The 22,580-nt window shown below is 49.3% G+C and overlaps 1 protein-coding gene across 1 annotated transcript in view; it reads left to right on the top strand.

Annotated features, from left to right (window-relative positions):
- The window catches only part of LOC105548003, a 32,350-nt gene extending 10,942 nt beyond the window's left edge, over positions 1–21,408 (top strand). Inside the window, exons 6-8 of the mRNA XM_011991812.1 lie at positions 1,426–1,542; positions 20,779–20,930; positions 21,279–21,408. Of these exons, the coding sequence (XP_011847202.1) occupies positions 1,426–1,542; positions 20,779–20,930; positions 21,279–21,408 (399 nt within the window). The remainder of the gene's footprint in view (positions 1–1,425; positions 1,543–20,778; positions 20,931–21,278) is intronic.
- Positions 21,409–22,580: the final 1,172 nt, after the last annotated feature.

Here is a 22,580-nt window from a genome sequence, read left to right as displayed (position 1 = left end):
ACACACAGACACACACACACAGACACACACACACAGACACACACACACAGAGCCAGACACAGAGACACACAGACACACACACAGCCAGACATACACAGAGACACAGACACAACCAGACATATAGACAAACACACACAGCCAGACACATACACACAAATGCACAGAGACAGACACAGCCAGACACACACAGACACACAGAAACACTGACACAGTCAGACACACACACAGACACAAACACATGTACAGACACACAGACATACGCAGAGATATACATAGAGACAGACACACACACAGATGTACCTGCACCACTTACTTCTCCTTGGTGGCAGTTTGCTTTCGAAGGACCTCTCTTAGAGGGGTCAAATGTTACTTTACAGATGGGAAAACTGAGGCCACAGATACTTCAGGACCGAGCTCTGCCAAGAACCGGAGCTGGGATCCACTGGCCCAGTCCCAGGGCTTCGTGTTGTGCCGAGCACTTGGTCCTTATATAATGTTTGTGGTTAATAATAAAATAATGGCATTTAAGTGAGTGGTTATTATGCACTGTCTTCAGCAACCCTGGTGTGTCTCTGATCATTCCAGGCAGTGCTTAGCACAGAGTCTGACCTGGAGTAGGTGTTCTTGAATACTGGTGAATTTTACTCACACTCATTTTACAAATGAGAAAAATGAGGCTCAGAAAGAACAAGTCATGGCCAAAGTCCATGGCCATGAATTCCAGGGATTCCAGAATTCAGCTCTTGCACTGCCCCTTGCTGGCCTTGGGAATGTGGTCTGGTCACCGCTGGACCCCGGTTCCTCACCATAAACAGAGGCAACAGTCTATGTTCTTCTGGCCTCAGGGACTGCGGGAGGACACTTGGGACCATGGCTTGGTCACAGGGCTGCACTGGGCACACCTTCTCTGCACAGGATGAGGTCATGGAGTGAGTGTGAGGCCTGCTCAGGTCCAGACTGACTGGGCCTTGGGGGTTCTGAGTTTGAAGACGAGGCTTCCGAGGCAAGGGTCTTAGGGAGGGAGCTGGAGGGGTCACAGTCTACAGAGCCCCTTTGAGGTCTTTCTCTCTAAGCTGCTGCAGCAGACCAGGATCCTGGAGGTCTGAAGTCCAGGACCCCACTCCATGCCCCTTCCCAGTCCTCAGATTCTAACGAGGTGTGGACCCTGATGCCTCCAGCCAGGAAACCCTTCTGAAAGGAGTTAGTCCAACCTCCCTCTTTGCAGGGGAGGATGCTGAGGCTCTGAGGTGGGGAGGAACTCAACCAAGCCCCGCAGGAGAGGAATACAGACCATGATGAGAAGGACACTCCCGGCGTCCCAGCTCTGTCCACGACATTTTGCTGGCTGGAGTGAGCTGGGGCTGGGGCAGGGGCAGGGGATGCTGGGAGACAGCCTGAGCCGCCTCCTCCTTCTCTTTCTTGCAGGATCAGCTGCTCAGCTACATGCAAATGACCATCACCAACATGGCCCGGCAGTGCTGCCCCTCTGCCCACAGCATGCCCAAGAGCATGGATCTCTTCTCCAAGCTCAATCTGATTAAGGTAAGGATAGACAGATGGCCGCGGGGCTCCTGATGGCCCCAGGCAAGCCTCCAACTTGAGCTAGTCCTGCTCCGTAGCTCAGGCTGCATTTGTGTTTAGCCCCCCATCAGCTCTTCTTTCCGTAGCTACATGGGTGCCTGGTGCAGTAAGGTCCTAAGGTCTCTATTAGTCTCCCAACAAACCTGAGCACCCACTAGGTGAAGGGTCAGTGTAGAGGGTGCATAGAGGAACTTCCCACCTGGTCTTTATATGTAGCTCCACTCTGACACATCACACACACACACACACACACACCTGTCTCTTATACACATCTAGATGTGTATAAGAGACAGGTATATACCCATCAACATCCACATGTGCTTTCTGCACACCAACACACATGAGACACACACAGACAAACCTGCAAACAAGCACACAAACATCAACTTGCACGCACAAAGATGCAAACAGGTATGATCACACTCTTACATATATGAGTACGCTGGCAGCGGGCATTTCAGTGACTGAGGGAGCCTCTTGCACAGGGTCCTCATCTTAAACTTCACACTGTTAAGTCCACTGGGCTTCTCTCCTCATCGCCCCCATCAGTCAGGATACTGTTACTGCAGTAACAGAAAACGTGATCAGATTGGCTTTGACAACAGAGCGTGTCTTTTTAAAATAATAACTTTATTGAGATATAATTCACATACCATAAAATGTATCCCTTACAATTATGCACTTTGGTGTTTTCAGTATAGTCAAAATTGCACAGCCATTACCCCTGTCTAATTCCAGAGCATTTCATCACTCCCCAAAAAGATACACTGCATCTGACTGCTTTCATTCAGCATCATGTTTTCAAGGTTCATCCATGCCCTAGCACGAATCAGTGCTTTATTTTTATGGCTGAATATTCCATGGTATGGGCCTATTTGTATGGATAGAACTTTTGTTTATCCATTCATCAGCTGATGGACATCTGGGTTGTTTACATTCCTTAGGTATTATGAATATTGCTGCTATGAACATTTGTGTACAAATTTTTATGCAGAGATATGTTTTCACTTCTCTTTGGCACATACCTAGGAGTGCAATTTCTGGGTCATCTGTTAACTCTATGTTTAGCATTTGAAGAACTGCCAAACTCTTTTCCAAAATGGCTGCACCATTTACCATCCCCATGATCAATGTACGACGGTTCCAATCTCTCCACATCCTTGCCAACATTTGCTATTGTCAATCTTTTCTAATTTAGCCCTCCTAATGGGTGTGAAGTGGCATCTCATTGTGGTTTTGATTTGCACTTCTCTGATGACTAATGATGTTGAGTATCTTTTCATGCACTTATTGGCCATGTGTATCTCTCCTTTGGAGAAATATCTATTTAAATTCTTTGCCCATTAAAAAATTTGATTTTTTTTTTTTTTTTGGGACGGAGTCTCACTCTGTTGCCCAGGCTGAAGTGCAGTGGCGCATCTTGGCTCACTGCAACCTCTGCCTCCCGGGTTCAAGAGATTCTCCTGCCTCAGCCTCCCGAGTAGCTAGAACTACAGGCATGCACCACCACACCCAGCTAAGTTTTGTATTTTTATTAGAGATGGGGTTTCACCACGTTGGCCAAACTGGTCGCAAACTCCTGACCTCAAGTGATCCACCTGCCTCGGCCTCCCAAAGTGCTGAGGTTACAGGCATGAGCCACTGTGCCCGGCCTATTTGTCTTTTTTTAGTTGAGTTGTAAGAAATCTTTTTGCGTTCTGGATATAGGTCCCTTATCAAATATGTGATTGCAAATATTTCCTATCTTGCATGTTATCTTTTTACTATCTTGATGGTGTCCTTTGAAGCACAGAAGTTTTGAATTTTGATGGAATCCAATTTGTTTGTTTTTTTGTTTGTTTGTTTGTTTGAGACAGGGTCTCCGTCTGTCACCCAGGCTGGAGTGCAGTGGCGCCATCTTGGCTCACTGCAGCCTCCGCCTCCTGAGTTCAAGTGATTCTCCTGACTCAGCCTCCCCAGTAGCTGGGACTACAGGCATGCGCCGCCACCCCACGTGGCTAATTTTTGTATTTTTTGGTAGAGAATACACCTGGCCATGTTGGCCAGGCTGGTCTTGAACTCCTGACCTCAAGCGATCCACCCGCCTCGGCCTCCCAAAGTGCTAAGATTAGAGGTGTGAGCCACCGCATCCGGCCAAGAATCCAATAGTTTTACTTTGGGTATGTGTATGTACTTGTCCTTTACGTGTCATATCTAAAAAGACATTGCCTAATCCAGGGTTATGAAGATTTACACCTGTTTCTTGTGAGAAGTTTATAGTTTTTGCTCTACTGTTTAGGTCTGTGATTCATTTTCAGTTGATTTTTTAATGTAAGGTAGGCGTCCAATTTCATTATTTTGCATGAGGATATTCAGTTGTCCTGACACCATTTGTTTAAAAAGTTCTATTTTTCCCCTTTGAATTTTCTCAGTACCCTTGTCAAAAATCAGTTGACTGTAATATGAAAGTTTATTTCTGGATTCTCGACTCTATTCCATTCATCTCTATGACTGTTTTTATGCCAGTACCATACTGTCTTGATTACTGTGGCTTTGTAGTAAATATTGAAATTGAGAAGAGTGAGTCTTCCCACTTTGTTATTTTCTGAGGTCATTTGGCTCCTCTACCAGGGCACATCTTGTGTCATGAGTGGAAGTTTGGTGTCTGGTGGGTTTCAGGCATGGTGTGATCCTAGGCTCAGTGGAGTCATCAAAGACCCATCCTTTCCATACTCTCCTGTCTGCCACCTTTAGCATTGACTTCATCCTAGGTCAGAACGTGCTTACCTCATTTGAGGCAGGTTCAGTGCAGATGTCCAAACACAGGACACTTAGCTCCCCAGGGACACTGAGGGGCAGGTCTCTTCCCTAGTGTCCAGTGCAACAGTCAGCAGTGAGCAAGCCTGTGGCTCAGTTAAGAAGGTCTTCTCCAGGAACCTCACAGGCAGTATCGAGGCCGCTGTATGGCACAACTCAGTGGGCACCATTCAGTTGAAGTCTGTGTAATTGGCATCCCTAGTTATATACAGCTTGTAACTTATTCATATCGCAAAGAAATGAGATTTCTGAGTAAGGACACATTTATCTAAATAGTCACAGTGTTTTAATTTCATCTGCTTCCCAAGAAAAAGGAAGAAATTATGTGGTGATGTCACAGGGTCCCTAGCAACAATCAGTTTGGGCCTCTGGATTGACGTCTGTCAGTCACTCAGCCAACATGAATTGAGCCACCTGAATGTGCTCAGCATTCTGCTAGGCAACAGGAGATGGAGGCTCATCTGGTCCTTAAGAAATGAATGCCCTTCAGAGAAGGAGGCTGGGGGCAGTCAGGGTGGGCTTCTTGGAGGAGCAGTGAGAAAAGGCAGGCAACCACATTCAGGAAATTACACCAGGATCTGGACTCCTAGTCATCCAGCTCTGTCACTCCTGGCTGTGCCACATCAGACAAGTCACTTAACTTCTCTGAGCCTCTGTTTGCTCATTTGCCCAGTGGCATTGATACCACGTCTTTTGCAGGGCCCTTGTGAGAGTTAAAGAAGTAGGTCAGCCTTTGACGATGCTTTGGTCCCTAGGAAGTAGCGTCCAGAGGCCAAAACGCTGTCAGGTGAGAGATCTCTTTTCCCTCCCAGGACTTCATGTTGGACAAAATGGAGACTGTAAGACTGATCGCACTGCTCACGGAACCCAGAGTGCGCCGGTCTTGGAACAGCCTCAGGGACCAGGGGCTCAGAAGACACCCCAAACCCTTCAGGAAATGTCCAAGGAGCTGGGTTTCCACCCCCAGGACCCCCTTTCCCAGACCCCATGCTTCAGAGTGCTCCAGCCTGTACTGACCGGCCTACGCCTTGCAGGCCCCGTAGCATCACGACCTCTCCTTACCTGCCTGCCTCCTTTTCTCACCACCAACACCTCCAAGCCAGTGGGAGAGAGTCTGGGGCATTGAGGGGGTGGGCAGGGTCCTGGGCTCAGCTGGGGTTGGGGGTGCTGGTCTCCATCCTGGGAGATTGGCAGGGATCCAGGTAAGGCCTGCGTGGGATCGGGGAGAGAGAGGCAGGTTCCTGAGTTGGGGGCGGCGGCCAGGCTGGAAGACCCTGGGCTGAAGACTCCCTACCTGGGATCTGGGGTTGCGTCTTTCACTTTCATGGTGGGTTCCTGAGACTGAGGAACTTTGGACGAACGCTTGGCTATTGGGAATGTCCCAGTCACAGGACACTGTAAACAGCCATCAGGGCCATGGGATGCATGGGAGTTCACCTTGCCCACAGCAGTCTGCAGAGCTAATGGGGGCTCTGAATGTGTAGGGGCATCTCATCACTGGCTTCCAGAAGTTGAGTACCAGGTTGGTACCTTCTGCCCATCCTGCAGGTGTCTGAGCTACCTGGAATGGATGGTACTCTCAGGGAGACCTTGGCAAGGCAAGGCGCCTCTCTGGGCTGGTTTTTCTACCTGTAAAATTGGGAGAGAGTGCTGGACACGGTGGCTCACACCTGGAATCCCAAGCACCTTGGGAGGCAGAGGTAGGAGGATCACTTGAGCCCAGGAGTTCGAGACCAGCTTGGGCAACATAGGGAGATCCTGTCTATAAAAAATAAAACAATTAGCCAGGTATGGTGGCACACATCTGTGGTTCCAGCTACTTAGGAGGCTGAGGTGGAAGGATCACTTGAGCCTGGGAGGTCAAGGCTGCAGTGAGCCATGACTGTGCCACTGCACTCCAGTGTGGGTGACAGAGCGAGACCCTGTCTTTAAAAAAAAGGGGGCGGTGGTGAGGAAGTCTAAGCCCCCCACTCCAGTCTGACATTCGAAGTCAAGTTTGGAAGAGCCAGGTCTGCACAGAAGGCACTTGCTTGCTTTCATTGTGCCACTGGGGTAAAATCATTCTAGCAACCACCACAGTCCCAAAAACAATTCCGCTCTAGAGGTCAGCTGCTGTTAATTTATCTAGGTAAAGGCAGAAAGTTAAGAGCAGCTGCTGAGCTGTAAACAGTGGTGAGTCAGCACATGGACTTTCAAAAGGGAGTTTTAGAAAAGAAAAGATGCTGACTGTCAGCTGAGAACCCCGAGAGCCCGCTTGACTCCAGGTGCTGCTGGGAGCGGGTAGGGGATGAGTCAGGCTTGGCCAGGGAGCTAAACAGGAAAGGTACATGGAAGAAGGAAGGCTGATTGTGGCCAGGTTTTAAGAGTAGTGTGGTTATATTTTGGGGTGTTTTTTGTTTGTTTTCTGTTGTTGTTGTTGTTTTTGAGACTGAGTCTTGCTCTGTGACTCAGGCTAGAATGTAGTGGCGCAATCTCTGCTCCCTGCAACCTCCACCTCCCGGGTTCAAGTGATTCTCCTGCCTCAGCCTCCCAATTTGGGATTACAGGCGCGTGCCACCATGCCTGGCTAATTTTTATATTTTTAGTAGAGACGGGGTTTCCCCATGTTAGACAGGCTGGTCTCGAACTCCTGACCTCAGGTGATCCACCCGCCTTGGCCTCCCAAAGTGCTGGGATTATAGGTGTGAGCCACTGTACCCGGCGAGTAGTGTGTTTTAAAAGGAGAACCAGGAGGGAGCCGCTGTTTCGAGTTTCTTATCTCATAGACCTTCAGAGGAAAGAGGGCACCTCAGGTAGGGCTTGAGTGGGATTTCAGAAGGAAGAGGCTGCGCTACAGAAGAGCGACAGAAATGCTGGAGTAGGGACTTGCAGTTCGGCTGGAGCAGGCGGAACCCCCCGAGTGGTCTGAGAAGGTGGGCTGGGGAACCACGTGGGGCCCCAAATGCCAGGCCATGAGGTTTAGATTCCATCAAGGGCGGTGCACAGGGAGCCACACACACTCATGCCTCTCTGTTCTCTGTCTTTCCCGAAGCAAGCTCAAGTATTCCATTAATCTTCCCCAGTGCAGAGGACTAAGTGAGTGGTTCTTAGGTTTGAACACATGTCAGGAGGGCTTGTATCAATGCAGTGTGGACCCACCTCCAGAGCTTCCAGGTCCTAGAATCTGCAGTTTTAACAAGTCCCCAGATACAGCAGATACTGCTGGTCCTGGGGTTACATTTTGAGAACCGCTGCTTTAGCGTAATGGCAAATCCTACGTGCTGAAGCCGGGCACTGCTCCACCATGATCACCAACTCCCCCTGCCTGGACTTCGGAATTCCTTCTGCACGATGGGGCTGGACCGGGCATTGCAGGAGGGCTGCCCTAACCCTGTCTCACCTCCTGGGAGGCGCTGGAGAGAGCACTGCCTTCTACGTCCAGGGTGCAGTTCTCTGGCTTGTTGGCTGTGTCTTCGAGGGCTCTATGTTGTTCCGTCCCCCGTCACCTGCCTGCTGTGCACCTGTCGTGCTTGATCTAGCTCATTTTGTCACACTCCTCAGAGAGGAGGGTGATTGGAACAGTTGCTTGGCGTGGCAATGACCTGGCCACCAATCAACATTTGCACACAGCATCTGGGTATCTTGGGAGCTCCCAGCCTCCCCCTGGGCAGGGCTGGGGCCATCAACTGGACACAGGGCATTGCGCTTAACAGCATGGCTACCTCGGGCTGCTGGTAAGTACCAGAATGCTGTTTCTCCTTTCTTGGCTTTTTACCATACAGAAAGCTCACTCCGTCCTGACCCTGCACCTTCAAAGCACTTTTCTCATAGGTTCTATATTAGCTGGAGAAAAACCTTCAAGGGCATTTGGAGAAAAAATAAAAAGCACTAGTTCAGGTACCTTATGAAATGTCATTTCATCCGACCTTCCAGCTGGACCATGGGATCCCAAGACACCAACAGTCCAGGGCTTGGACATTTTGAGACCAAGAGCTGGTTACCTGCCAATGAATCCCAGCTTTAAGAAGTTCAAGCATGAGAAAATTCTTCCCACAGACCATCCTGGAAGAATTGGATTATTGCCAAATGGCTGCTGCTGGGGAAATTGGCTCGTGGGAGGAGGGAATCAGATTGTGTTCTTTTTCAAATTGTGTCCTATCATTCTTTTGAGCAGTGGTTTTCAAACTTTAGTGTTTCACTGAAACCACATGTGAGACTTGCTAAAAATGGAGAGAACTGCAGCTTCCTCTCAGAGACTCTTTCTAGGGTGAGGCCCAGAAATCTGGATTTTAAGCAATCTCCCCAGGTGATTCCAACACAGACAGCTCTCAAATCACAGGCAGAGAAACCCTGGGCATCTGAATGTCTGTCTGCCTTTTTCTTCCTTTTCCTTCCTTTTCTTTCCTTTTCCTTCCTTCCTCTTCCTTCCTTCCTTCCCCTTCTTTTCTTCCCCTTCCTTCCCTTTCCTCCCTCCCTCCCTCCCTTCCTTCCTTCCTCCCTCCCTTCCCCTCTCTCTCTCTTTCTCTCTCTTTCTTTTGACAGAGTCTCACTCTGTAGCCCAGGTTGGAGTGCAGTGGTGCAATCTCAGCTCACTGCAACCTCCTCTTCCTGGGTTCAAGCAAGTCTCTTGCCTCAGCCTCCTGAGTAGCTGGGATTATAAGCACCTGCTACCATGCCCGGCTAATTACTGTGTTTTTAGTAGAGACAGGGTTTTACCGTGTTGGTCAGGCTGGTCTTGAACTCCTGACCTCAAGTGATCTGCCCACCTCAGCCTCCCAAAGTGCTGCTATTACAGGTGTGAGCCGCTGCGCCCAGTCCTGAATGTCAAAAAGAAGAAAACTTGGTCCATATTCACCTGGTCTTCAACAGGGAAGGACTTTGAAAGCATAGAACGACAGGAGTAACACCCAAAAACAATGTGGCCACATAAAAGTTACAAATATGCCCGACGAGGCCGGGCGTGGTGGCTCACGCCTGTAATCCCAGCACTTTGGGAGGCCGAGACGGGTGGATCATGAGGTCAGGAGATCGAGACCATCCTGGCTAACACGGTGAAACCCCGTCTCTACTAAAAAAAATACAAAAAAATTAGCTGGGCGTGGTGGCGGGCACCTGTAGTCCCAGCTACTTGGGAGGCTGAGGCAGGAGAATGGCACAAACCCGGGAGGAGCTTGCAGTGAGCTGAGATCCGGCCACTGCTCTCCAGCCTGGGCGACAGAGCGAGACTCCGTCTCAAAAAAAAAAAAAAAAAAAAAATGCCCGACGCAGTGGCTCACACCTGTAATCCCAACACTTTGGGAGGCAGAGGCAGGTGGATCACCTGAGGTCAGGAGATCGAGACCAGCCAGGACAACATGGTGAAACCTTGTCTCTACTAAAAATAGAAAAAATTTAGTCAGGCGTGGTGGCAGGCACCTGTAATCCCTGCTGCTTAGAAGGTTGAGGCAGGAGAATCACTTGAACCCAGGAAGTGGAGGTTGCGGTGAGCTGAGATTGCACCACTGCACTCTAGCCTAGGTGACAGAGTGAGACCCTATCTCAAAAAAAAAAAAAAAAAAAAAAGTTACAAATACATCTACTTCAGAGCACATCAAAATATCAAAAGCCAATAAGTTGGGGGGAAACGGTGAGGAATTTGGGAAAGGATCAATGTTTTTGATATTTAAAGAGCTCTTAAAAAGTATTAAAAAAAAGATACCAGTTGCTCATATTCAACCAATCATGACATAAAATGGCCTATAAACATAAAAATATTTCAACCATACAATTACTGCCTGTCAAAATAATTTAAAGCTAATAGACAAATGCTTTTAAGATAGGCTCACTATAGAATTGTTTGCATAACCTCTCTGGAAAGCAATTTGCTAAGAGGTCTTGAGAGGCTTAAAAAATGTTTATGTCCTTTGGCTCAGTATGGTCGGCCCTCTGTATACACGGATTCCACACCTTTGGATTTAACCAACCGCAGATCAAAAATACTCCAGATTCAACCAGCGCCAGATCAAAAATAGTCAGAAAAAAATCCCATCTCTACTAAAAATACACAAAAATTTATCTGAGCATGGTGACGTGCGCCTGTAATCCCAGCTACTTGGGAGGCTGAGGCAGGAGAATCACTTTAACTTGGAAGAAGGAGGTTGCAGTGAGCCGAGATAGTGGGCAACAAGAGTGAAACTCTATCTCAAAAAAAAAAAAAAAAAAAAAGCTGGGCGCGATGGCTCACGCCTGTAATCCCAGCACTTTGGGAGGCCTAGGAGGGCAAATCACCTGAGGTCAGGAGTTCGAGACCAGCCTGGCCAACTATGGCAAAACCCCGTCTCTACTAAAAGATACAAAAATTAGCTGGGCATGGAGGTGCACACCTGTAATCCCAGCTACTCGGGAGGCTGAGACAGAAGAATTGCTTGAACCCAGGAGGCGGAGGTTGCAGTGAGCCAAGATTGTGCCATAGGACTCCAGCCTGGACAACAGAGCAAGACTTTGTCTTAAAAAAAAAAAAAAGAAAACACAAAAAAAAAAAAAAAAAAAAAAATTCAGGAAAAAAGAAAAACTTTAAAAATTAAAAATATAACAATTAAAAATAGCACAAAATTTCAAAAATATAGCACAACAACTATAGAGCACCATCATATTAGGTATTAAAAGTAATCTAGAGATGATTTAAAGTATATGAGGGGATGTGCATACGATTCTACACCATTTTACATCAGGGACTTGGGTATCTGAGGATTTTGATATGTGTTGGGGGGTCCTGAAACCAATCCCCCACAGACACTGAGGGACCACTGAAATTCCAGCTAAGGAACTTCCGTCAGTAACACCGGGCTATTATTTGGTTGAAAGTGATAGAAAGCACAACTCAGTTTAAGAGACAAATGAAATGCATTGGCTTCTGAAACTGGAAAGCGCAGGGATTCTTGCTGGAGGCATGTTAATCAGGAGCACAGTGTCAGCAGGATCCAGTTGCTTTGTTTCTGGGTTTGATCGCCCAGGTCTTGGCTTTATTCTCAAGCTCAGTGTAAACAAGATGCTGCCAGCAACCTCAGGATTGCCAGCACCCTCTGAAGCTGAATTCAGAGAAGAGAGAACGCCTCTTCCAAGCTACTCCTTGGCCAGTCTCAGGATTTCACTCTGATTGGATCACTTTGGGTCATGCGCCTCTTTTTAGACAACCATTAATTAGCCAGGACTAGGCACTGTGTCATTTCTGAACTAATCTCTGAAATGAGGGGGATTCCATACTCTGGATGGTCCGGCCTGGGTCCAATTGTTGAGCTTTAGTGAGATGGAATGTCTTGTGTGGCTAGAGGCCATTCCCCAGGAGTCAGTGATGGATGCCACATGAACTACACGGGCTCAAAGTAGGTGAGGGATGGTTCCCCCAAAGGGAAATCAGGGCACTGACTCACTGATTCAGAGGAAAGTTAGACTTGGTACTGGGCAAACAGAAGTAAGAAATGCCCATGACAGGTACCAACAAAGTTTCTGCACAAAGATGTTCATCACATTGTTATTTACAGTAGCCCCAACTGGAAAACCCTAAGTATCCTAGAAGAAGAGATTAATGAATTATGCCAAAACATGTTATGATTCTGCAGTCATTAACATATTTTCAAAACTATTTAATGTTAGAAAAATGTACAAGATATAAAGCTAAGTGAAAACAAAAACCAAGGAGGAGTTTTAAAAAGGTAGCATAGAAATTCAATTTCGTAAAAATTATACAAATATAAGAGTAGAAGGAAATCTACTAAAACAATGTTCTAAGCAGGAGGATCAAGGCCCTTGGGGATAGCAGCAAATATTAGACCCACCTAGTATAGTAGATGAAATGCTCAGCCCCAGTAGTATACATCCACACTCTTGCCAGGACCTCCTGGTGGACAGAATAGTCATCCCCATCTCTTGACTTGGGTTGGCTGTGTGCTTTGGCCAATAAAATATCAGTGGATCATGACACAGAGGCTTAAAACATAATTGTACAGTGCACTTACCACCTGTGAGCTCACCCATGAAGAGAACCTGCCTCAGGGAGCCCCCCTCGTTCCAGGAGGATGAGAGTCATGTGGAGCAGACATGGACCCAACCTGCAACTGGGATGCACCTAAATCAGTCAATCCTCAGCCAACCCACAGACTCATGAGTGAGAGACAAATGCTTCTTTTACCCGTAAGCCAGGGCAAGTTTGAGGTTGCTTGTTACACAGCATGATGGTAATAGCTGCCTCATACACCTGCACACCTGTTCAGATTCTGTGTCTTCTCCAACCTAAGCATCACCCCCTTGTGGGAAACCAGGCCATCCAAGGGCATGGATCCTGTGTCTCAGGAATGCTGGGATGCATAAAAGTGGAGAAGAGCTCTGCCATGTTAATAGTGGTTATCTCCAGATTGTAGGATTTTTTTATTTTCTTCTTTATACTTTTGTGTATTTTCCAAAGTTTCTGTGATTAACATTTTTTTTTGTTTGTTTGTTTTGTTTTTTTTGAGACGGAGTCTCGCTCTGCCGCCCAGGCTAGAGTGCGGTGGCTGAATCTCAGCTCACTGCAAGCTCCACCTCCCGGGTTTATGCCATTCTCCTGCCTCAGCCTCCCAAGTAGCTGGGACTACAGGTGCCCGCCTCGTCGCCCGGCTAGTTTTTTGTATTTTTTAGTAGAGACGGGGTTTCACCGTATTAGCCAGGATGGTCACGATCTCCTGACCTCGTGATCTGCCCGTCTCGGCCTCCCAAAGTGCTGGGATTACAGGCTTGAGCCACCGCGCCCGGCCTAACATGTTTTTTATAACCAGAAAGAAATACTGTATTAAAAAATTAGAAACCAACTCTTCTTGGCACCTCACCGATCCTCACCCTTGGTGTCCCCAAGAACAAGAGGAATTGTCAAATCCTTCACCCACATAACTGTCTTCAAGTCTCTGGAGAAAGGTACTTGGCCCTCCACGTATTGGGTTTTCTCAAAGTTCATTAACTGTGGTTCTTGTATGAGCACCTACGCTTGATACTGCCACCACTGGCTCCTGCTCTCTCAAGGGGTCCCCTTTGGTCTCTAACCTTAAATCTTGGTGTCCCAACCTGAGTCCTATTCTCCAGGTAAGGAGTCTGACCAGACAGGGATTACTGGAAATATCTTGGAGAGGCTTCCCTGCCATGGCCTCAGCTGAAAAGGTGCTGGGCATTCCAGCCCCACTCCCACCCCCTTCACTGGGGGCCAGATGCCTGGCCCAGTCCTGCTCTTGGCTCAGGAGCAGCCAGGCCACTTGGGAGGCCTGTGCTCCAAGGTTGTAAGTGCCAGTCTGGCCAAAGGCACTCCATTGGAACGTCTCAAACATCTTCAAACCCATGGGTTCCCCCATTTCCCTTGACTGGAGTCTCCAGGAGATGCTGGTACTGTTACTGTGCCCTTTGCTGCCAGAACTTGCTCACTCCTCGCTGGCAGCTGCTGCACTTTCTGTAGGACTCAGTCATGCATGGGACGCTGAATTCCAAGAGAGGGAGCCTCAGGTCCTCACCTGCTCTCCAGCACCCTGAACAGTGCACACCCTGAGGGTAGTAGCCGTGTGTCCTTTGTCTCCAACTCCCTGTGCCTAGCGGGGGGCTGGCACAAAGGTGGTGTTCGGTGTTGAAGGAACGGGTGCGTGTGTGCATGAACAAGGGAGTTAGGTTCTTCACGGGGTACCAGAATGCTGCTTACTGGTCACCGTGCGTCCCTGAGTTGTCCCCGCATTCTGTGAGCCAGAAAGTTTTCCCTAATCCCCTTTTATAGGAAGAAACTGCGGCTCGGTGTGAAAATGTGCCTTGTCTGAGGTTACACGGACAGTGGTTGAGCCTGGACATGAATTCAAGTGCATTGGGCTCCAAATCGAACCACCGTCACTGTCACAGGACAGTTCAGTAGTAAAGGAACTGTAAGAACGAGAGCTAACATGTGGGATGCTTGCTGGATGCTAAGCTCGTTATAGCTCAGGCAGCTTTTGTAACAACCCTGCAGGAGTGTTTATCCCATTGTACAGAGGAGGCTCAGACAGGTTAAGGCTTTCCCAAGGTCACACAACCACCATGTCTGTCTTCTTTCAGAGTTAGAGCTCTCGGCCACTAGAGGCTAAAGGGAGCATGACAGTGAATCGTGACCTAGAGGCAGTTTGGATGGCTCAAGCGCAAATGGAAGACAGCTCACAGACCGAATCAACGGAGGAGTGTTTTATTGCGTATCCCTGCCCAGGTCTGGTCTGAGGACCCACACCGTGGGCATCCCCTGAGAGCTTGTGAGAAAGGCCGAATCTGCATTCAAGCGAGGTCCCCGGGTGATCCGTGTGCTCAGTAAGGGTTGCAAGCACTGCTCTGATTTGCTCTGAGGTGGGTCTGAGTCTAGCATTGCCCTTCAGGGAGAAAGTGACTCTTGTGGACAGCTGGCATCATCCAGGGTTTCTGCTGCAGGGGCTGTGACCTACGAGACATGAGGCCCCTGACCAGCCAACTTTCAACCCCCAGCTTGCACTGGTGTGGACACACACTCAAGCTGAAGGACACATGGCAGGATAAGCCCCAGTCCTGAGTGTGGTTTTGGGGAGGTTCCTTCTGCCCTGATGGTCATTTTCCCATCCCTCTCTTCCCTGGCCACTTCCTGTCTCACCTCCTCCATGAAGCTTTGCCAGTTGCCCCTGCCCCAGGCAGAGAGCAGAGCTCTCCCTCGGCTTCCAGCCTCTCCCACAGGCTCCTGAGAGCACCTGCCTTGTAACAGTCATCACTTAGTTGTTTACACTCTTCTCTCCCCCACTGGAAGGAGAAGTTCTCAAGAGGAAAAGCTTTGTCTTAACCACATATCCAGAACCCAGTGTGAAGCCCAGTCCAGAACAGGCCCTCGGTAAATCTGTGTTGGACATCCTTATGTCCTCAGAACAAATGATGAACGAATGAAATTCTCAAGCATGGGAGTGAATCTCTAAGTGAACATTTTAAGGAAGGTGTAGAAGTCAAAAGTGAGGGATATTTAAGGGGGGCAGAAGAATATAAGCTACACCTTGGTCTTCGGGATCAACTGTGTCCTGTGCACAGGGCACCACCCCACCTCCCGGGATGAGCTGCCTCTCCAGCACCCCTCGGTGGAGCCCTGCAAAGCCGGCCAAGTGCCCATGAGTTTTCTAGGGGAATTACTGGGGAAAGAGTTCCCTCGCCCAGCCTCCACAGCATCATCAGTCACAGGATTTCTGTCACCGGTCACCCTGGGCTGCTGCCAAGGAATATGGAGAGAGAAGACTCATGAGCCGAGCCGAGGATGGCGTCTGTCTCCTGGGAGCCAGTAGGACTCATCCTGGGCTGAGTGCAGCCAAACAGGCCCATGGGGCCCTCAGACCCCCTGGCCCTCCTGACCTTTGACATGGAATTGGGATGGGAAGGGCTAGAAAAACAGGATGGGCACCCTGGGGTGGTGTGTTTGTGTGTGTGTGCGTGTATTTAAATTACTGTCTGTTCCTAGATTATTCACAGTGGCTGGATAGATTATAACCAACTCTAGAGAATGGATTTGGGAAGCTTTGACTAAAAATAAGATCTCATGGTAGCTATAAAATTGGCTGATGAGGGGGTGAGGTCGAGAGCTCTCTAACTTTCTTTTCTTTCACATAGAACAGTGTAGCACATCATTGAAAGGATTTCAAGGCTGGGCACAGTGGCTCACGCCTGTAATCCCAGCACTTTGGGAGGCCGAGGCAGGCGGGTCACAAGGTAAGGAGATCGAGACCATCCTGGCTAACACGGTGAAACCCCATCTCTACTTTAAAAAAATACAAAAAATGAGCCGGGCGTGGTGGCGGGCGCCTGTCATCCCAACTACTTGGGAGGCTGAGGCAGGAGAATGGCGTGAATCTGTGAGGCGGAGCTTGCAGTGAGCCGAGATCACGCCACCGCACTCCAGCCTGGGCGACAGAGCAAGACTCCGTCTCAAAAAAAAAATAAAAAAGATTTCAAAAAGTTGATATAAGACCTCTAACCATTTAAATTTTACTGTCACATCCTGCACTGGATATGGTTTGGGGAGTCCTCCATAATTATTCGTTTCTGCGTGATTGATTTCAGTTTTTCTATTTCCTGTGAGCACCCATAAGAAATTATTTCAGGCAAGATGCTGCTACCTAGAAGATGAACAAACTTTAATTTTCTTCCAGTGAATGCTATAAAGCTAAGAATTGTGAGAGTTGAAAATCCAGTTTGAGAGGAAAGGCCGGTGTTTTCAAGGGCAACCATCACCGATGCCCGGGCTCAGAGGGAGACACTAATTAGTTCAAGGTCACACAGCAAACAGGCAGCAGAACCCAAGTCTGGCTGACCTTAAGGCTGGGATGCTTTTCCTGATCAAAGCTTCTCAAACTTTCCCCCAACATCCCTAAGGGCAAAGGAGAGCGAACTTGGACCTGCAGGGCAGTGGCGCAGAGGCCGGAGGGGAAGTACAGGATTTCCTTGCAGTTTCATGTTGTCCCTGTAACAATCTCACAGTAAAATAAATTATCCAGGAAGCTGCACTTCAAGTCCCACCTGGCAGAGCTCGGAGACCTGGGACCTCTGTGGAGTAGCTGCCCTCACCCCACACAAGCCTCCACTATCTGTAAACACAGGCTCCTGTAAGTTTTCACCAACCACTCCAAGCCCAAGTTTTTCTGAGCTTTGCTCTCCAGGGGCCTGGAGCATTTCTAGAAATCACAAAGCCTCGAACTTTTCCATTTTTTGTGTTCTGGGAGATGTTATTTGGGGAATTCCCTCAGGCACTGCGCTCTGCTCCGTCTAATGGAGGCTGAGCTGCACTGGTGTCCGGTTGCCCCATCCAGCCAGCCAGGCGGGCCCCCTCTCTCCTGCAGCTCCACATCCAGCCCACCACCAAGCCCTGTCCATGTCCCCTCCTGCTCTTGGACACTTTTCCACTTTTTCCCGTCTCTGTGCCCTACCTGGACCTGGCCACGCCCATCTCTGGCCTGGACCACTACAGCAGCCTCTTTCCTGGTTTTCTGCTTCCACTCTTGCCCTCTCAAACCCAGTCTCCTCACAGCAACCCCAGCAATCCCTCAAAGAAACAAATTTGGTCATGCCCACCCTCCCTCCTGCCCCTTCCATGGCTCCCTATTGCCCACATGTCAACCCATTTTCTGATGCCTACAAAGCCTGCATGGCCCTGGCCACCTCTCCAGCCTGATACGAAGCACTCCCTTTCCCCCTTTATTCCTGTGCTCCAGCCAGGCTGGCCCCTCCCAGTTGCTAGAATTCACCAGGCTCCTTTTCAGGAGGTTCACTGATGCTGTCCTAACTAACTGCAGTGTTGTCCCTTTAGCCCTTGCCTACTCCCACTCATTTATTCAGGGCATTTTTTCCTGAGTGCCTGCTACGTGCCTGGCACTGTGCTAGGCACCCAGTGTACTGTGGTGACCTAGTTCTTGCCCTCTTGGAGCTTATTATCTAACAGGTAGACAGATGCACGGAAATAATCATGAACTGTGAGAAATGCTAGGATGGGAAATAGCAAAGTGATAAGGAAGAGACTATCAGGGTGGGGACAGGGAAGAGGACAAGTGAAGCCTCTTCCAACTCATCCTTAGACCTCAGCTCAAAACTCACCTCCTCTGAGAAGCCTCCCCTCCCTGCTAGACAGGCCAGGCCCTTGCTCATCTGCTCTACAGCTCCCTGCTCTCTTCTTCCCCAGCACTTGCCATAATTTGCAATTAGACATTGATTTGTGCAACTAGAGCAGTGGGGAGGAATGTGCTGTAGAATATCTACTCCGCCTCCAGTGGGAGCTTGGGGAGGTGTCCCCAAGGCTGTGTTCATCCACACAATCACCTAGAGATGTGTCATTAACCCGTGCCATAGAGGAACCGACTGAGTCTGGGAATAAGAGAGGCTGTGTTAGTCATCTAATGAGGCCTAACAAATTATCCCAAAGCTTAGCCGAACAATGACCATTTATTATCTTATTCCTATGGGCCAGGGATCTGGTCATGGCTGAGAAGGGTCCTTTGGCTCTGGGTCTTTCCAGAGGCTTTGCTCAAACTGTTAGCCAGGGCTGCAGTCTCACCTGAAGGCTCGACCAGGGACAATCAGCTCCCAAGCTCACTCACACAGCCATTGGCAGGTGAGGTTCCTCCCTGGCTGTTTGAAGGCCTCAGTTCTTTGCCAACTGTTGGTGGGGGGTCTCCCTCGGCTCCTGGCCCTGTGGATCTTTCCATGGAGCAGCTCCTAACAATTGAGGGAGTGAGGGTGAGCCAGCAAGCTGGAAGCCACAGGCTTTGGGAGTCCTAATCTCAGAAATGGCCGCCCATCACTTTGCTGTGCTGTATTGGTTAGAAGCAAGCCACCAGGTCCAGCCCACACTCAAAGGAAGAGATTACCCAAGGGCTTGAACACAGGAGATAGAGGGGGCGGGTAGTCCCTGGGAACCATTTAGAGGCTACTGACCACAGAAGTCACATAACCTTCCCAAGGGCTCGTCGCTAGAATGTGTTCCAGCTGCCTTTGGGAGCTGGGCTTTCTGTGCCTACCACAGGGAGCGAGGACAGGGCAGGAACAGGCCGCTTTCTCCAAGTCTGGGGACCTCCTACTACTGGCCTTGGCCTTTCTGAAAACCACAGCAAATGCACCGTCTCCCATAGAAACTAGAGATGGTTTCCTGCCCAGCCCAGGAGGCTGGATGGGTTACAAGCATTTGCCATGTGAGCTGAGAAATGCTAGTTTTCAAAACCCAGGCCCTGGGGAAACCCACAAAGGGGTGATTGGCTGGAAAACGGGCCCATCTATTACCCTCCTGGGGCTGTGTGTAAACTGAAGAGGGGGTTATGCCATGGTCCTAATCCGGCCTTATAAAATGACTTCTCCTCCCGATTTTCTTGCCTCACACTTGAAAAGCCATTCATGCCTCCTCTGGGACCCTTTCTGCGGGTTCAAGAAATCCCACAGTTCTTATGTTTCTCCTCTCAAAAATGAACTCACTGTATATCCTGTATCCCTGGGCTAGTGGAAAATTAACTCTCAGTTATTTGGGGGAACTCCCTCCCCATCTTCACCCCAAACCCCATTGGGGTGGCATGGTCTGGGGCAACTTAGTGCAGAACAATCGGGGGTTATTTCCCCAGGAGGATATAAGCTGAGTGACAGCAGGGACTTCCGTCAGTTTCATGCAGTGATGTGCAGTGGGTGCCTGGCACATAGCTGATGTCCAGTAACTCTTTGTGGAATGTTGAATGAATGCCTTTTGCCTTGTTGCTACACCCCTTACCCAAAACGTGCTTCTAAGGGAGGGACAAAGGAGTCCCCGCCAGGCCAGGGACCCGAGTTCCTTTACTCAATACAGGCTTGTCCTCGCAGGATCCAACGAGTGGCTTGTGAGTGAGGAGTCACCGCACTGCACTACGAGTCTCCTCTGTCCTAGAGCACCTGCTTCTGCCCTTCCTGGGTTCCAGAAACTTCTCCCTACTCAGCTGGATCCACCTCCCCATTCCCTAATCTCCCCAATCCACTGTTCTTCCTAGAATGATCCTCTTTTCTCAAAACCAAAAGCCTCTTTCTCACCTTTGCCCTTGGGGGTGGGAGCCAGGACAGCCATTGGCTCCAGGGCCAGCCCCCAGCTCTGCTCCCTGGGACTGAGGCACGGGAGGAGTGAGCGGAGGGCTAGTTCTAGCTCTTCTTCTTTCTGATCTTTCCCAGCAGTGAAACAACACCTGAATTTGTATCTCAACAAGTTTTCCAGATCAAGGCTGCAGGAGGAGAATGTTGACACACCCAGCAGAGGAAATTCAAAGTCTGAGTCAAGCCTGCGCTCTGCTTGGAGGTGAAGCGCTTTACATCCTGGGGGCCTGGTCTTCCTACCAAGCACCCTGCCCGCAGCTGGCGGGGTGGGGAAGGCGTTGTCAAGTGAATAAAACCGCACAATGTAACCAGCATCAGGAAAATGGCCGCTCTTGCCAGCATGGTGTGGCTGCCTGAAACCCCTCCGTCATAGCTCCATTCCATTAATCTAGGAGAATGGTAGACAACCCCCTTTTCAGGCACCCAGACACCATCCTTGGTGGGGCTCCTCCCTGTCACACGCAAATCTATACCAGCTAACAGAAGCCGCGAGTCTCAGGCCTCATGGTGACCTAGTCCCCTGTAGGCTTAGTCACACCAGGAGGAAGGAGACTCAGGCCCGAAAAGCCACCAGGCAAAGCCCACATTTATTAAGCACTTACTTAATGTCAAGTACAATGTTAGTGCTTTTCACGATCATCTCATGTAATCTTTGAGATAGGAATGAACACTCCCACTTTACAGTCGAGGAAACCAAGGCCCAGAGGGGTGTGACTTGCTCAAGGAGTAATGTCATGGGAAGGGTGACATAAGCATACTTGACTCCGCTGCCCACACTCATAATTACTATGGCCTACCGCTCCCTCCAAATCCCAATAGCAAAGGATCAGCACTAAAGGAGGACAGACATACTGGGGAGATTCAAAGAGATTCATGACCATCCGGGCAATCCGGGAAGGCTTCATGGACCAGGACCCAGGATTTGAAGGACAGGTGATATCTGACAAGTGGACATTCCAGGAGGAGCAAAGGTGTGTAGAGGTGCAAAAGCACGAGGAAGTTTCCCGGCCCTCAAAGCCAACCCTATAAACTCATGTATTATTGGACAAGTGGGGAAGTCAGGGAGAGAAGGTGAGAAAGGTGGGCTAGGGCCATATTACAGAGAATGGGATGATGTCAACCTGGGAGAGCTCTCTGGGTCTGACCAGGCTGAGAAGGGCCAGACCATGAGTGACATGGGCAGCAGAACCCAGCCCCCAAATCTGGGGTATCCAGCACTCAGGTATGCAGGTCCTTTGCTGGAAGACAGGACACCCAAAGCCTCCTGCTTCTCTGGACTTGTGAAACCACAGCCGCCATTCCCCAATCCCTCAACCCAGACACCTGGACAACAGGGAGAAGGGGTGCAGGAAGAAGGGAGCAAATTCATTCCAGACAGAACACATGGATCCCCTGCCATGGGCAGCCCCTAAAGATGCCGTCCACATTTTCAATGCGGACCCAGCTTGAAAACCCACTGAACCCTTCTGCAACTTTTTACTCTTCTTACCAGGATTTAGAGAGCTTACAAAGAATCCTGATTAGTTAGACTAAGGAAATTACATTTTCCCTGCTAATTGAGCTAAATTTGAGGAAATACTTTGTTATGCATACATTGAGATTCTTGTAATTCTTGTAAGATTGTGTGTGTGTGTATGTGTGTGTTTAAAGCCTTCATTACTACAAATACTAAAACAAAACAAAACATTTTTAACCACCCAGATTGTCCAACCCTCTCACTGAGTGAGGAACCAGAAGACCAGAGAGGGTCTGGGCGTTGCCTGGGGTCACACAGCAAGGAGTGGCAGAGCCTAGGGGCCCAGACTTCCTCATAGACTCCAGCCCAGCGCTCCTCCCACACTTCCATGCTGGCTGGGGAACTGCTGGGGCCCGAGGAAGGGTGGAGAGTGGGCCCAGAGCAGCCCAACTTGAGGGCTCATCAAAACCTTGGCTGAAGAGACTCTTCACCCATGTCCCTCACCCAGATACCATGGAACCTGGCTCAGTCATTCCTCCGCAGAGGGAAGCTAACATGCCTTGGAATGAGCACTGGCTGGGGAGTCAGAAGTCCGGGGATCCAGCCCAGCCAGGCCACTTCTTAGGTCAGCAGCACTGGGCTGCTCCTGTCACCTCTCTGGCTTTCTTGGCTGTAAAAAACAAAGAGGAGAAACCCCCTGAAAACAAACGGGGGTCAGGGGTGGGGGCAGGTAACACAGCCCCTGTAGTCACGTGCAGAGTGAATTGGAAACCAGCTCTGGAGTCACACTGCCTGGGACTGAATCCCACTTGAGTGCTATGTGACTTAGGCAAGGAACTTAAACTCTCTGTAATGTTTCCTCATCTGTGAAATAGGGATAATAATAACAGGACCTACCCCCATAAACCAGTTGTGAGGAAATTAAGCAAGATACTTCTGTATATGTGGAGGGTTCAGGATAGCACCTGATACATAGTAGGTGTTCTGCATAACTGTATAAATAACTGTAAAAAGTTAGATGCTATTGTTACTGCTCCTTGAGCCTCCATTGACCCCACACTCCCCACCCAGGACATGATACATGCTTGGAAGACTCAGATGTCTGTATGCCCAGAGCCTAGCCTCGTGCCTGGGACTTACAGAGTAAGAGTTGTAGCGGGGGGGG

The sequence above is a fragment of the Mandrillus leucophaeus genome, unplaced genomic scaffold (genome assembly GCF_000951045.1).
Source record: "Mandrillus leucophaeus isolate KB7577 unplaced genomic scaffold, Mleu.le_1.0 Scaffold4, whole genome shotgun sequence".
NCBI classification, from domain to species: domain Eukaryota; kingdom Metazoa; phylum Chordata; class Mammalia; order Primates; family Cercopithecidae; genus Mandrillus; species Mandrillus leucophaeus.
The sequence above is the reverse complement of the archived record's forward strand: the minus strand, read 5'-3'. Positions and strand labels throughout refer to the sequence as shown.